The sequence below is a fragment of the Hyperoodon ampullatus genome, assembly GCF_949752795.1.
Source record: "Hyperoodon ampullatus genome assembly, chromosome: 2".
In the NCBI taxonomy this organism is placed as follows: domain Eukaryota; kingdom Metazoa; phylum Chordata; class Mammalia; order Artiodactyla; family Ziphiidae; genus Hyperoodon; species Hyperoodon ampullatus.
The window spans coordinates 68,859,209-68,874,287 of record NC_136915.1 but is presented as its reverse complement, the minus strand read 5'-3'; the positions used below and the strand labels follow the sequence as shown (position 1 = coordinate 68,874,287).

The window sequence follows — 15,079 nt, the reverse complement described above, 5'->3', positions numbered from 1 at the left end:
ACAAAATTATCATTTAACAATTATAATTTAACAACTATCTGAAAAACAAACTACAAATAAATGTAACACTTCTACATGCTGTTAGCTAGAAGAAATTGCACACAAATGGAAATGTACAGTAATATTATTTCAAGTCTCTGTGCATACCCTCCTAATTCTGTCTCACTCTGAGTTACAGTAGCAGGTGTATACGAAACACGCCAGAAAAAAAGTGGTGACCTAAACTTAACTCCCAGTGCTACGAACAGCACAGAAGGGTAGTTAGGAGTCACAGGCGTCCCACATGCAGATAAAATGTGCTGCCCTCTAGTGACTTCAACACCTTGCATTTAACAGTAAGTGGTCTCTTGTAAGTGAAGGGAAATGATTTTTTTTTTAATTAGAGAACTAAAATCTTTATTTTATTTAATAATCAGAAGAATAGAACAAATAAGTTTTGTTTAAGCCAGAAGTAAACTTTGTGGTGTGTAAGAGCAAATACAGAACTATACCCAATAATGATTCATTAATTCATAATGATTAAGGAAATATCACTACAGAACATGACAAAGGTGAATTAGAGAACACAGGGTGGTTACATTTTATACAAGGAATTCATGCCTTAAAACGTAATTCAAACCCTGCCTAATTCAAAGCTACTTTGCTATAGGAATAAATGTAAAGAAATGCTGACATACAACTACTGTACTATATTTCTTTTCTCAAGCAGAGTTTCAAAGCACAATAAAGACTATAATACGGTCTGTTTTTAAGAATGTTTTAAAAACACTAAGTATTTGTAGTAAAGTTTTTTGTATCACTATCACTTCCTTCCCAGATATCAAAAATATTTCCTATTTCAACACAGATGATAACTTAGCTTAGGGGTGCATTAGAGTTGTGATTTTAGAGCCAGGTAGCCAGAGGTTTTTTTCATTTTTTAAATAAAAGGGCTCCTGCTTCAATTCCGCTCTTTTATTTTCTTAGCATTAGTTCCAATATTTCCAGGATGCTCTGTACTAAATTAACAGCAGGAGTGTCAGTAGTTATTTGAGCTTCTTTATCACATTTAATTTAATGACCACTTGGGTGATTATATTATAGAATATAAAAAACATTCTAAAGTTAACAATAAAAGTAAAATTAACAGCACAATAATCATCAAAACCATTTGTAGAAGTTCCCATGCATGTAACCAATAGTATGGTTCACTGGATATTGACATAGGATACTCAGTATTTCTGGTTACCAGCTAAAGTGGCACCACCTTGGGTAAACACAATTTGTAATTCACCATGTCCATGAGCTTTGAAACTAAGAGATTCTTAATGAATTAAAAAAATTTTTTTTGACATTTGCATTATTTAAAATTTTTAGTATGAAGTGTTATTTTGCACTTTTTCAAATCACAAAAAATTACTTACTTAAAATTAGCTTAACAGAATCACACTGTATTTTTAACAGCTTTATTGAAGTATAATTTACAAACCATAAAACTTCCCCATTTTAAGTGTACAATTCAATGAATTTTAGTAAATGTATAGAGTTGTGCAACTATCACCACAATCCAGTGTTAGAATCATACATTTTTAAAACTGTTATTAACTTCACCTACCTAAACTAACCAAATAACTCACAACACTGACAAGTCAAAAGTATTTTTGGATCTGCTAAAGAGGATCGATATAATTTACTTTCAACAAATACACTGTTATCAAAAAAGAAAAACTCTAAGACGATTTTAAACATACTAAAAGAATCATGCTGAGGAGGATTTAAACTGTCCTCCTATAATCCACAATGTTAACTTGGCAAACTACTTACTACTTACTATAAACAGTACAAATGAATGTAAAAGTAAGTAGAGCCCCCGTTTATATTTTGAATTCCAAAATTAGAGAAATAAGTTTTGCTGAGGCTCTTATACTCAATAAAACCTGACACATGTGCCTTTCAAAACTAAAATGATTTATTTATTTGCGAGTGTAAAACCAGCCATGAATACTTGATGGCAAATACCTATCTGCAAAACAGCTCAGCAATGACAATATTTCCAAATAATGTGAATTGATATTAAATCTTTTTCAAAAAAATTTCATATAATATTTTCTTAAATTAACTAGTTAAGTACATAAATATAAACATATTTTGGCATGATATATAATAAAGTATCCCATGATCTCTTTATGATCAAGATGAAAAAATATGAAAGTAGAAACAGTTGAATTTATAGCTTATTGCACAAGTTGCTAAGGCTACTTGGAAGTCATGCCTCAGATCTTTGACTCTGGCCCTGTCCACTTTAAAATATGGTATTGTGATATAATAAGTAATATATATTTATCATGGTTCCTGGCACAGAGCTTCTAAAATTCTTCAAATTTCCTGAGTGATGGGGGTGAGAGGAGTATCTTTTGCTATTCATAATAAGTCCCTTTCAACTATACCTGAGTTTATGTTGATGAGGTGACTCTTGGAGGATGGGGGATGGTTGCCAAAGGAACAAACCCTCTGATTAGAAAGTTGGAACTTTCAACTCCAACCCTGACCCCTGAAGGGAGAGAGGCTGGGGATTAAGTTAATCACCAATAGCCAATGATTTAATCAATCATGCCTACATAATGGAATCTCCATAAGAACACTAAACTGTAGGGTTTAGAGAGCTCCACGTTGGTGAACACAACCCAGTGCCGGGAGAATGTTGTGTCTGGAGGGGGTATGAAAGTTCTACACCCATTCCCCATACCATGCCCTATGCACCTCTTCCATTTGACTGTTGCTAAGTTATATCTTTCATAATTAACCAGTAATAGTAAGAAAAGTGCTTCCTGGAATTCTGTGAGCCATTCTAGTAAATTATGAAGCCCAAGGAGGGAGTGGTGGGAACCTCTGATTTACAGACAGTTGGTCAGAAGCATGGGAGGCCTGGATTTGCGATTGGCATATGAGGGGGGGCAGCCTTGTGAGATGAGCCCTTTACCTGTGGAGTCAGTTAACGCTGGGTAATTAGTGTTTGAAGTGAATTAAATTGCAGAATACCCAGTTGGTGTCCAAAGAGAACCGGAGAATTGCTTGGTGTGGAAAATCCACTCATTTGGTGTCAGAAATTGTTAAGTAGAGGGAAATAAGTTTTCCTTTAAGCATTTTTTGTTAATGGTTTCAATGAGAGCATTGATGACGAAATAGACCAAACTGAACAAACTAGAAAGTGACAGAAAGCTAAAAGGGATGTCAAATCAAAATCTAAAACTATCTTAATTCAGAATGATGACTGAGAAATGACAATTCAGTAGGAATAATAAACATAACATCTAAACCTTGGGTCCAAAAACACAACTGCACAGGAACAAATCAAGGAAGATGTGGCTTAATAATAACATCTAACAGTAACAACAAAGAACTTAAAAGTTTTAGTTAACCATTAGCTCTACATTAGCAATGTTACAAGTTAATGTAGTCCTTAGGCTCTGTAATTATAATGTCCAGAATTTCTAGTTCAAGATGACAGAGCACAAGCATCTACTTCTCCAGACTTCCCTGGTGGTCCAGTGGTTAAGACTCCACGTTCTTAACTCAATGCAGGGGGCCCAGGTTCGGCCCCTAGTTGGGGAACTAAGATCCCACATACCACAACTAACCCCACGCGCCACAACTAATGAGCCTGCACGCTGCAACTAGAGAAATCCTCGCACTGCAATTAGAGAAGCCTGTGTGCCGCAATGAAGACCCAGCACAGCCAAAATAAATTAAAAAAAAAAAAAAAAAAAAAAAAAGCATCTACTTCTCCTTCCTAAAGCCCCATTAAAAATGACAGGAAGAGGGAATTCCCTGGCGGTCCAGTGGTTAGGATTCCGCACTTTCACTGCCAAGGGCATGGGTTCAATCAAGCCACGTGTAGTGGCCAAAAAAAAAAAAGACAGGAAGAAAATAACTGCCTCACTGGAAAACACGGAAAAGGTATCACCAGACCAGAAATTTTAAAGAATACCTTGAAATTGGTCAATGTAGGATAAGGTAGGTCCTATCAAACCATAGCCTAATATCCTAGAGGTTAAAATTATGGTCTTCCTCAGAGAGTTCCAGAGAAGTTCCAAACTCCAACCTAATAAATATTGTTACCCTGTTCCCTAGACTTTTTATTTGTTAATATAATTCTCATAATTACTTTGTTAAATAGGTACTACATGCCCATTTTTCAGATGAAGAAGCTGAGGCTTAGACAAGTTACATAATCACACAGCTAATAAATGGTGAAGACAGAATTTGAACCCAGTTGGTTTGAATCTTGAGTTTGTATTTTTAGCTATTATGCAAATATAGGCCAAAAGGTAATCCACCAGAGTAACTCATTAAAGTGCTACACTAAATTCAGCTGGCACAGTTGAGCCCTCTCCCCCCATTCCCTCAGGTAAATACAGCAGTTCACATCTTCAGTTCCTGGATTAAACCTTGATAACTCCCTTCTAGAAAACGCGTGAGGGACTTCCTTGGTGGTCCAGTGGTTAAGAATCTGCCTTCCAGTGCAGGAGATGCAGGTTCAATCCCTGGTTGGGGAACTAAGATCACACATGCCATGGGGTAACTAAGCCTGTGCACTCTAGAGCCTGCACGCCACAACTAGAGAGCCCATGTGCCACAGATACTGATCCCGCGCTCTGAAGGCCACGCGCCGCAACAAAAGATCCCACATGCTGCAACGAAGATCCCGCGTGCTGCAACTAAGACCCGACGCAGCCAAATAAATAAATAAATAAATATTTAAAAAAAATAAAATGCGTGAAGTCTGTCTAGACTGCCTAGAGGGCCTGAGAGAGGAGGAAAGATGCATGAGTTCACTGCAGATCCCCAGATAGATATGGAGGAAGAAAAAATTTAAAGGAAAGGAAGATCCACACTAAATAAATGATACCATCACCAGAAATAAGGTTCCTTACTTCCACAGCTGTGGGGATTCCAGACTACCTGCTCCAAGACATTTCTTACAGGGAACTTTGCCACAAAGAGTTCACAGTCAATCCTACCATTCAAAGAACATGTCTGTCTTCTAAGTGGTGAGGCAATACAGCATGGTGGTTTATGGACTCCAAAGCCAGCCGCCTGGGCCCAAATCTAAGTTCTGTCACTTAAGAGCTATGTAACTCTGGGGAAGTGATTTAATACCTCTGTACCTCTCTCCCCGTCTGAAAAATAAGGATAACTATACTTACCTCATAAAATTTGTAAGGATTAAGTGACATAATTTTTACTTAGAATTGTGCCTGACTCAGAGAAGAAACTATGGGCCTTAGCAAAGGTCCTGGAACATGGTGACATGCAAACAATGGTACCTGTCAAATATTAAGTCCAGGGGGAAAGGAGAAAAATTAGATGACTGCTAAAAAATCTTCCAACCTTGAAAACCTATCAAATTCTTATGAGAAAAAAAAATTGATTTTATCAAATAAGACAAAGCAAATTCCAAAACAATAAAGTATTCACTGAAGTCAGTTCAATACTTGGTTTAAATTCACCCCTGAGCCTCTGAAGGCGTTTGTTAACCTCTCTCTATTTATGACTACTAATTATAAGTTGCCTCTCATTAATATACATTAAACGTGTAAAATGAATTTGGATTTAGAGAATGAGGAGAGTTAACTGACTTCTAAGCAATTTTGATTAATATCAAATAACAGATATAACAGAACTACTTCCCTACTAGACTCCTGGCCATAGATTCAGCTCTTTGAATCCAGAAGTTCCAAAATGGAAACTTGCGATATAGAAGAACATCCAAATAATTCCCAAGAAGGAACAAAATATAACAGCTTCATGTCAACTGGAATCTCCAGGGCAATAACAGGCCAAGGCACTGCTAGGCTGCGGGGAAAAGCCAGCCAGCCTAGTAGCCACTGACAGCTCAGGTTAAGACAGGAACTTATTACAAACCTAAGCTAACCAAATGGATAGACTGATTATGAGTCCCACTCTAGAAATCCTACCCATTTAGAGTTCCAAATTAACAACAATTTCCTCAGAAACAACTTGAAGGCCCCAGAAATTAAGCCATTTGCCCAGGGGTCTTCTTGTCCAGATGCAATGTAAACCCAAAGCAGACCCTCTGGGCAATACCAAAAAAACCTTTATTACCTAATAAACTGAAGAAATCAGAGATGGATTCCAGCAACCTCTATGGACAGTGTAGAAAAAAGAAACTTTGGGTATGCCAAACAGAACAAAATCTGAGATGCATATTAGAAGACTAACAAGTACAAGAACTACACATCTACATGATCCTTATCATGAGGCTAAACAAAAACTGCAAGCAGAAGATTAGAACAGTGAGGGCAAAGCCTCCATTCCTAGAATAAAAGGATAAAAGTCTCAGGTCCTCTTCCTCTTCCTTCCTTATATTTATAATTTTTTCCTACTTCTTTTTCTCTGTGGCTTTCCTTACTACTTAACCACTTTGCTATCTCTTCTAGTTGTTCCATTCCCATTTTTACATTTGACTTCTTTTAAAAATGCTTCTGCGGGGGGAGGAATTAGGAGATTGGGATTGACACATATACACTATTGATACTAAGTATAAAATAGATAACTAATGAGAACATACTGTACAGCACAGGGAACTCTACTTAATGAACTGGGATGACCTAAAGGGGAAGGAAATCCAAAACAGAGGGGATATATGTATAGCTGATTCATTTTTGCTGTACAGTAGAAACTAACACAACATTGTAAAGCAACTATACTCCAGTAAAAATTCATTTACAAAAATGCTTCTCTCTGTTCTTTTTCCTACCTACTATCATAAATGCCGTTCTAATAAGTTACAAAAGAAATTGTGTAAAAAAATATATAAATAGAAACCTTTGACAAATTCTATTTGTTGACATGAATACTGTCTACTTTTCTTCTGGCCTGAATCTCCATGTCAAAATATTATACCTATGCCAAAAGCAGAGAAACTTTTAAAAAACTATTCATTCAAGTCTAATGAATAATTTTTGGTGACAGTAACAGTTTGAAAAAGCAAAGACCGAAATTAATGCAGAGGTTTCACATAACCCTCACTGTAACATATAGACAGAAATTCATAATTCTAATACAAGTGAAATCTTTTACCTAAATTCAAAATATATAAATATGTAAACATCTCAAAATGCAGCCACTTTCAGTACTTCATGTTCAGAAATAAATGTGGAAAAACTTAACAAGCCTTAACAATTTTTTCTTTATTAGAAAACAAAAATCCTCCTCAAATAAAAAATTTAAATTACTTTTAACAAAAAAAATATATAATGTAATTTTATTTTATTTCATTCTTTGGATGATTTACTGAAGTCAAGGAAGCTTTTTTTTGGCCGCGCTGGGCAGCTTCCAGGATCTCAGTTCACCAACCAGCCCAGGCCATCACAGCGAAAGCCCAGGATCCTAACCACTAAGCCACCAGGGAACTCCTGGAAGCAATTTTAATCATTCTTTCCTTGGAAGACTTCACTTAAGAAGTCTCTTCAAAGTTCTTTTTTCTTTAAAGTAGGAAACAAAGATAATGGTATATATTAACATATGTATTGACTACTTACCTCAAAATGTAGCCTGCAACTGAAATTGGGTCAAGAAATAGAATCACTTAAAATACTTTAAATGTAAGTCATGAGCTACATGCCTGTTTCTGAGGTAGTGTGTCTCTCTCCCATTTTTATATTATTATTTTTTTCCTCTCTCTAACACTTTAACTGGGATTCTTTCACTTAGAATGTAATTTTAAAATAATGTTACAATCCTATCTATGGTAAGTACTTGAATTTATGTCAATAAGTTCACTTGAAAAGTTAAACTGAAAGAAAAAAACAATAAATATGATAGTACTCTTTTTCTCTTGGCTATTTTCTAAAAAGTATGTAGCCAATGATTCCAAGAATAGAAAAGAAAAAAAATCACACATTTCAGAAAAACCATATAAAATAACCACCTTACCCATATCATTAGCAAGGGAATTAGGATCAGATGCCCCTAGAGTAGCTTCAAACTCCTCCTGGAGACGATATGCTCTTTGCAACAGAGCTTCAAGTTTATGGATAAATTCAGTACTAATAATATCCTATAAGGAGAGAAAAAGTACACACAGCAAATATTAGATTCTAATGTTAAAATTCTAAGAACTTTCCACTTTTAAATGAAAGGCAGAAAAGTGAGGGATATAAAAAAATACTGTTGGGGTGGTGAGAATACTGTGATAGAAGTCAGGAGGCCTGAGTTCTAGCTGTGCCTCAGATAAAATCATTTCCATTTCGTAATCTGTAAAATTAAGGAGTTGGACTAGATCTCAAAGTAAGGTTCTCAAAATAAGGTCCCTGAACCAACATCATCAGTATTACCTGGGAACTTGTTAGAATTGCAAATTAGAAATGAATTAGAAACCCTAAAGGTGGGACCCCCGAATCTATTTTTCAGCAAGCCTTTCAGAGGCTTCTGATGCATGCTCAAATTTGAGAACACTAACCTAGATGAGTCTAGCTCTAACTCTGTGTGATTTTTATGTATATAATGGCACTTAATTAAACCCAAAGTACAAAACAGACTTTTAAAAATTCCTTTAGACATCATATCTGCTTAATTTTTTATTTTCTTGAACACTCAGGAAACAATGATGAATTGCAAATTTGGGGTTTAACAACTAACCGAACAGGAAACGCCCAGTAAGAAATATCCCCACACAATCCCAAGGAAGAAAAAAAAAAGTTCTATTAAATGCCACAGAAATCAAGTACACTGAATCAACATTAAAAATAGTTCAACTCTTCCAATATTATGAAGACCACTCCCAAATAAATCATCCTTACATCTACACTTTCTTCTGCAATGGCATCTCCCGCACCCAATTTAATGGAACTACAGGCTTCGTCTTCAGCCTGTCTATTTCGAAAGGTTAGAGCTTGTTCCCATCGACGCAATGCCTCTTCAAACAATTCCATACCTAAAAATTGAGAACAGAACAATTTTATTTTATTTTTTTTCTGGCCGTGCCACATGGCTTGCAGGATCTTAGTTCCCCAACCAGGGACTGAACCCAGGTCCCTGCAGTGAAAGTGCTGAGTCCTAACCACTGGACTGCCTGCGATTTCCCAAGAACAGAGCAATTTTATTAATTTTTAAAAGTTTTAAAATTTATTTGGTTGCATTGGGTCTTCGCTGCTGCACACGGGCTTTCTCTAGTTGCATCAAGTGGGGACTACTCTTTGTTGCGGTGCGCAGGCTTCTCATTGCAGTGGTTTCTCTTGCTGCAGAGCTCGGGCTTTAGGCGCGCTGGCTTCAGTAGTTGTGGCTTGTGGGCCCTAGAGCGCAGGCTCAGTAGTTGTGGTGCATGGGCTTAGTTGCTCCACAGCATGTGGGATCTTCCCAGACCAGGGATCGAACCCACGTCCCCTGTATTGGCAGGCAGATTCTTAACCACTGCGCCACCAGGGAAGTCCCAAGAACAGAACAATTTTAAATAAGTGAAATCAATACCAAAATCATTTTCAGTCTGAAGTGTTTTTCATACAGTTAGCACCAATGGCACAGTGTGACTGTAATTTTGGCACTAAAGAATAAAATTTATGCTCACATCATTTCTTAGCAGAATTTTAACATCCCAATACATTCCAGGTCTACAGATGTAGTCAACCAACAATAAGAGAGAAATGACTGATATGTTTTCCCTTTTTAAAATATGTAACTCAAAGGTATACGGTGCTTGGAATTTTTCTAAAAAATATATCATGAATTCATCAAAAGTCCTAACAATAATGGCTAATTTTTATAGTCACATAACTATCTTTCAAAATATCCCAATAAATGAAAAAGAAAACTGATGGGCAAACAGAAGAAACTAGTTGATAAGAAACTATCAGGGGCTTCCCTGGTGGCGCAGTGGTTGAGAGTCCGCCTGCCGATGCAGGGGACACGGGTTCGTGCCCTGGTCCGGGAAGATCCCCCATGCCGCGGAGCGGCTGGGCCCGTGAGCCATGGCCGCTGAGCCTGCGCGTCTGGAGCCGGTGCTCTGCAACGGCAGAGGCCACAGCAGTGAGAGGCCCGCGTACAGCAAAAAAAAAAAAAAAAAAAAAAAAAAAAAAGAAACTATCAGGTTTACAAAAGGTTCTCAGAAGGAGAGAGTAAAGCTAAGAAGAAAGATAACAGCACAGAGGTCCAGAATAAAGTCTTTTCTATCTTTTTTTCCACCAAAAGGTGTCTTAGACCATCCTGACACCAACTTGCTGATTTGGATGGATAAAGTGCTGGGCCAGAGTTAAAAATATACAAGAAGAACCAATAAAGGGTTACAATCTGAGTAGGAATTTCACATCCCTCCTTATAGAAAGCTTTTGTGGGAAAATAGGTGAATATGTACCTCTTTTTCTCCAAATTAAAAAAAAAAAGGCTTACCAAAATAATTATGCACTTCAAACAAAACCAAAATATTTCAAAACCTCAATTTTTCTAGACATATAAAAGTAAAAGATCTTTAAAAGCTGCTTAAGAATCTGACCAAGTCATTCTGAAGATGTTTTTAAGATATGGTAGCTAGAGAATACCTGTCCTCGAAAATCATTTCTTCAGTTATATGGAGAACCTACAACTCTAAACAAATAAGATGTTCTTTAAATGAAATGTAAGCCTTAAATTGTTTAATTTTCTGTAGCAAAGAATCATTGTCTGGATCTTCCTTCTAAAAAATTTATTCACTTAAAAGACTTCCTTTTTCCAAGCTATACAATTCTAATTCCTTCATCCTCCTCTCACTCCATCCACTCTCTATCCTTCTGATTATTTTGGCTAAATATAAGGAAGAATTATCTAACAGCAAAGTTGTCCAAAGATAAAAGTTACCTCTCAGGAAGTACTGTGTCTCACTTGACTGCAGAACGTGGCCCAAACTGTCACATATCAGCAGTTTTGTAACAGGAATTCAAACATGTTACCAATATATTTTTTATGTCATCAACACTGTGAAGGGAACTGAAACTATAGGTGGGAATTGAAACAATATCTCCTACCGATCCTAATTCTATGACACTGAGACTCCCTGTAGCTTCCCTAGTTTTACTCTATTTCTCTTCAATTCTAACTCTCAATATTCCTACAGAAGTGTTGAGTGTACGTTTACTAGGCATAGTTAATCTAGAAACATAGTGAGCTTAATTCTCAGAAGACCTGGAAAAGGTGGCAGAAGAACTACTCCTATATCTCCCCCCCCTGCAGGATTACCTACTGTGACATCATGGCGGATGATATAGTCTTTTTTTTTTTTTTAACATCTTTATTGGAGTATAATTGCTTTACAGATGATATAGTGTTTAACTATTCTAGAGTGTGGGAATGCACACAGGCACACACAGTCCTTCTGCCAACTCACTATCCCCTTACTACTCACTGGCCAAGGCCACATCAAGATTTTTTTGGTTTTGTTTGTAGTTAGTATGCATTTCCCTTAAAAGGAATATAGCCTGAAATAGAGTACAGAAGAATAGGGGAAAGGATTTGAAAATGCACTTGAATGTGATTTGGTGTTAAGGTCTCTCGTTCTCTTCCTGGGCTCCAGTGAGACTTTCTAGACATGCTCATGTTTGAGCTGTAAACACAGGCCTCTTTCTATCTAAAATCCTTTCTAGATATAGGAAGAATACAAATGATATCTAGATAAAAGACTATATAAAGTGGATTTTGATAGATTCATTAGATAAAAGTCAACAGATTAGGTTAGGTAAGTGTAATAGATTGAATAATAACCACCCAAAGATATCAGGCCCTAGTCTCTGGAACTTGTAAACGTTACCATATAAGAAAAAAGTATCTTTGCAGATGTGATTGAACTAAGAATCTTAACATGGGGAGATTATCCTAAATTATCTGGTGGGCTCTAGATCCAATCACAACCATCCTTATAAAAGAGAGGCAGAGGGAGATTTGATACACACAGTGAAGAGGAAGGCAGAGATTAGAGTCATGTGGCCACAAGCCTGAAGCCACCAGAAGCTGGAAGAGGCACGGAATGAATTCTCCTCCAAGCCTCCAGAGGGAGCATGGCCCAAATGCCACCTTGATTTCAGCCCAGTGATAATGATTTCAGACTTCAGGCCTCCAGAACTCTGAAAGAATATATTTCTATTGTTTTAAACCGCCAAGTTTGTGGTAATTTTAACAGTAGCCTCAGGAGGCTAACACAACATGTTATGTTATGTAGACTAGAGTCAACAGATGAGAACATTTTAGAATTATAGTTGCTTCCCTTAGAACAATTCATCATTCTTCTGTTTCACATTAAATGTGAATACTGTATCTTAAAACTTCATTATGTTATTCCTACCCATCAAGTATAGGTTCTCAGGAGTGGTCACAGGAATATTAACAAGTTTAATATCATCTTCATCTGCTTTGTCCCAGGAATTAGAATTGCCACAAGCACAGCTATGACAAGAATTGACACTCTGGACCTAAAATTAAAATGGACAGAAGTTACTTCAAAATCTCTTTTGTAATAGTATTTAGCTATCTTTTATATTTATAAATTATTTATGTAAATCCAAATCCTGGTATAACAACCCATGGAATTTCTACCTGAAGAATTAAATCTGATTATATTCAGTCAAACTTAAGAGTCATAGGGCCCTAAGTATTCTGAACCCTTGTTTGCTCAAAAATATACAACTAGAACAATATTTTGAACATAAATCAGATATTTCCATCAAAAATCAAGGAGTTATTTTTATACTTTACTGTCATTAAGTATTTACTTATAAATGTTACCCACACCTACTTTGATTTGAGGGAGCTAGCTTATTTTCCTTTTAGAACTTATTACAATGCTGATTCTCTACTATGTAATAACGAAAATCGAAAAGCCCCTGTCATCTTCCCTTCTCTAGCAAGGTCTGCTGAGCCAATCATTTCAGTCACCTCTATGCAAATGACTCTCAAATCTTGAACTTCAGTTCTGTCCTCTTTTGAGAAATCTAAGCCCACACTTCCACCTGCCTATTTGGTGACTCCACTTGGCTCTTCTGTTGGCATCTCAAAATGACTATATCAAAAAAGAGCTCTGCTTCTTCCCACAACAAAAACTCTTCCTCCTCCCAAGTTCACTAACAGTACTTTTATCTCCATAATTCCTCAAACTAGATAACAAGAAGTCTTCTCTAACTTCTCTTCCCACACCTCTCATATCCAGTTACCAAGTTTTGTGGACCCTGTTCCCTCCTTTTCCACTCCTGCTGTCATGACCCTCACTGAGGCGCTCATTAAGAGGCAGAAATCTGGGTTCACAGCCCCAGCAGTGGAATGACTAGGTCAGCTAAGGCACATATAGTAAAGTGATTCTAAAGACTTGTACTTATACTCTTACCATAAAACTCCTTTTCTCTAGTCAAGAAAAGCTTCAACTTTCAGTTGAGAGAATTCAACACAGAGGTACCCCAGATTATAGAATGGGCATATACTTCATTATCCAGCTCAGTTTCACAGATGAATTGAGAGTCTGCATGCCTTTGATCTAGATGTTCCTACCACAGAATAGCCTTTAAAAATTTGGTATATTTTTAGGCATTTAAGAATGGGGCAGCTGTATATTCCAACGAAATACAGAAGCAAGGTATGGAACAGATTATGGTATTCTATAAAGTATTTTTTATTTTTTAGACTATTTTTTAAATGAATATACATGATGGTAGAGGCATATTCTCCCTGGAAGTATACACATAAGAAATTGTCGGGCTTCCCTGGTGGCGCAGTGGTTGGGAGTCTGCCTGCCGATGCAGGAGACACGGGTTCGTGCCCCGGTCTGGGAAGATCCCACGTGCCGCGGAGCGGCTGGGCCCGTGAGCCATGGCCGCTGAGCCTGTGCGTCTGGAGCCTGTGCTCCGCAGCGGGAGAGGCCGCAACGGTGAGAGGCCCGCGTACCGCAAAAAAAAAAAAAAAAAAGAAATTGTCAGTGTTCATCTCTAAGGAGGGGAATTGAGAAGATCAGGAGCACATTTTTCACTGTTTGCTTTTTGCCTCTTCTTTATTTAGTAGGAAGTGCACATCCTACCTAATTTTTAAAATAATTTTTAAACTACATTAGATTTAAACAAATATTAACTTCATTTTTCACCTGTCAATCAATACTATATTAATACTGTCAAGAAAGAGGTGAAGAACTCCACACTTGGCAGGTTCATCAAGTGATTTTTGTGACCTAGTACCATGTTTGCTGCATCTTCTAGCTTTCTGCAGAACATCTAGCTTTGAAGCAACACTTCCATACCAACATCATCCTCAGAGGACCCCATGGGACCACATCACTTAACTCAAAAAAACCTGGAACCAAGCTGGCTGAATATTTAGCAAAAGGATAATTTTACTTGCCTGAAGAAAATAGGATCAACCAGATTTCTTAAGCTTCTTTCCATACTAAGAGCTATCTATAACTGTATGACATTTAAACCAATAGATAACAATAGATATATAAATAAAGTTAAAAGAAAAAACTAATAAAAATTTTTTCTTTACTTACAGAGGCCAAACTTTGTGCAGAACCTGAGTATTTACTGAAGAGTCCTCCATTAGCATAATTATAAGACTGAGATCCTTTGTCTTTGGCAGAACTTAAAGATAATGTCAAATTCTGTCTGCTACTGGAACAACTTGAACCTACCAAACAAACATATTAATATTAAAAGTATCAATAACTCCAATGATAAATTTCAGGTAAAATTTCAAAGTTTATATATTCATTCAGAGGACTCATTTTAAAACACATTTCCCTCAATTGTGTAAATTATTAAATGTATACCATTATTAAAATCTACAACTCTATATAATGTTTTTAACACTGCTAAAATCTGCTTCTGAAATGAAGATTAAAACATGCATCAATTACTCAAGGTGGTATTTGAATGGTCTACTGTAATCAGCATAAAAGTACTGGCAACCATGAACCTTCAAATTATAAATTTAACAAAATATAAGAACTTCTTTCCTGAATTACCTCTAAACTTTATCCTTATCACATTATATTGTAATCAGTCTTTTATACGTCTGTCTCCCCTAACCATCTACGCATTCATCTAGGGCAGACACTGTGCCTTAGTTTATCTGAATG

General features: G+C 36.7%; 1 protein-coding gene across 2 annotated transcripts in view; it reads right to left on the bottom strand.

Moving 5' to 3' along the window:
* MIGA1 (mitoguardin 1) overlaps positions 1-15,079 on the bottom strand; it is a gene marked incomplete at its 3' end in the record, with an annotated part of 94,228 nt that overhangs the window by 44,302 nt on the left and 34,847 nt on the right. For both annotated transcript variants that reach the window (XM_079727110.1, XM_079727111.1), the window contains 4 exons: positions 14,492-14,628; positions 12,308-12,434; positions 8,805-8,938; positions 7,939-8,062 (listed from right to left, as the gene is read on the bottom strand). In XM_079727110.1, the coding sequence (XP_079583236.1) occupies positions 7,939-8,062; positions 8,805-8,938; positions 12,308-12,434; positions 14,492-14,628 (522 nt within the window). The remainder of the gene's footprint in view (positions 1-7,938; positions 8,063-8,804; positions 8,939-12,307; positions 12,435-14,491; positions 14,629-15,079) is intronic.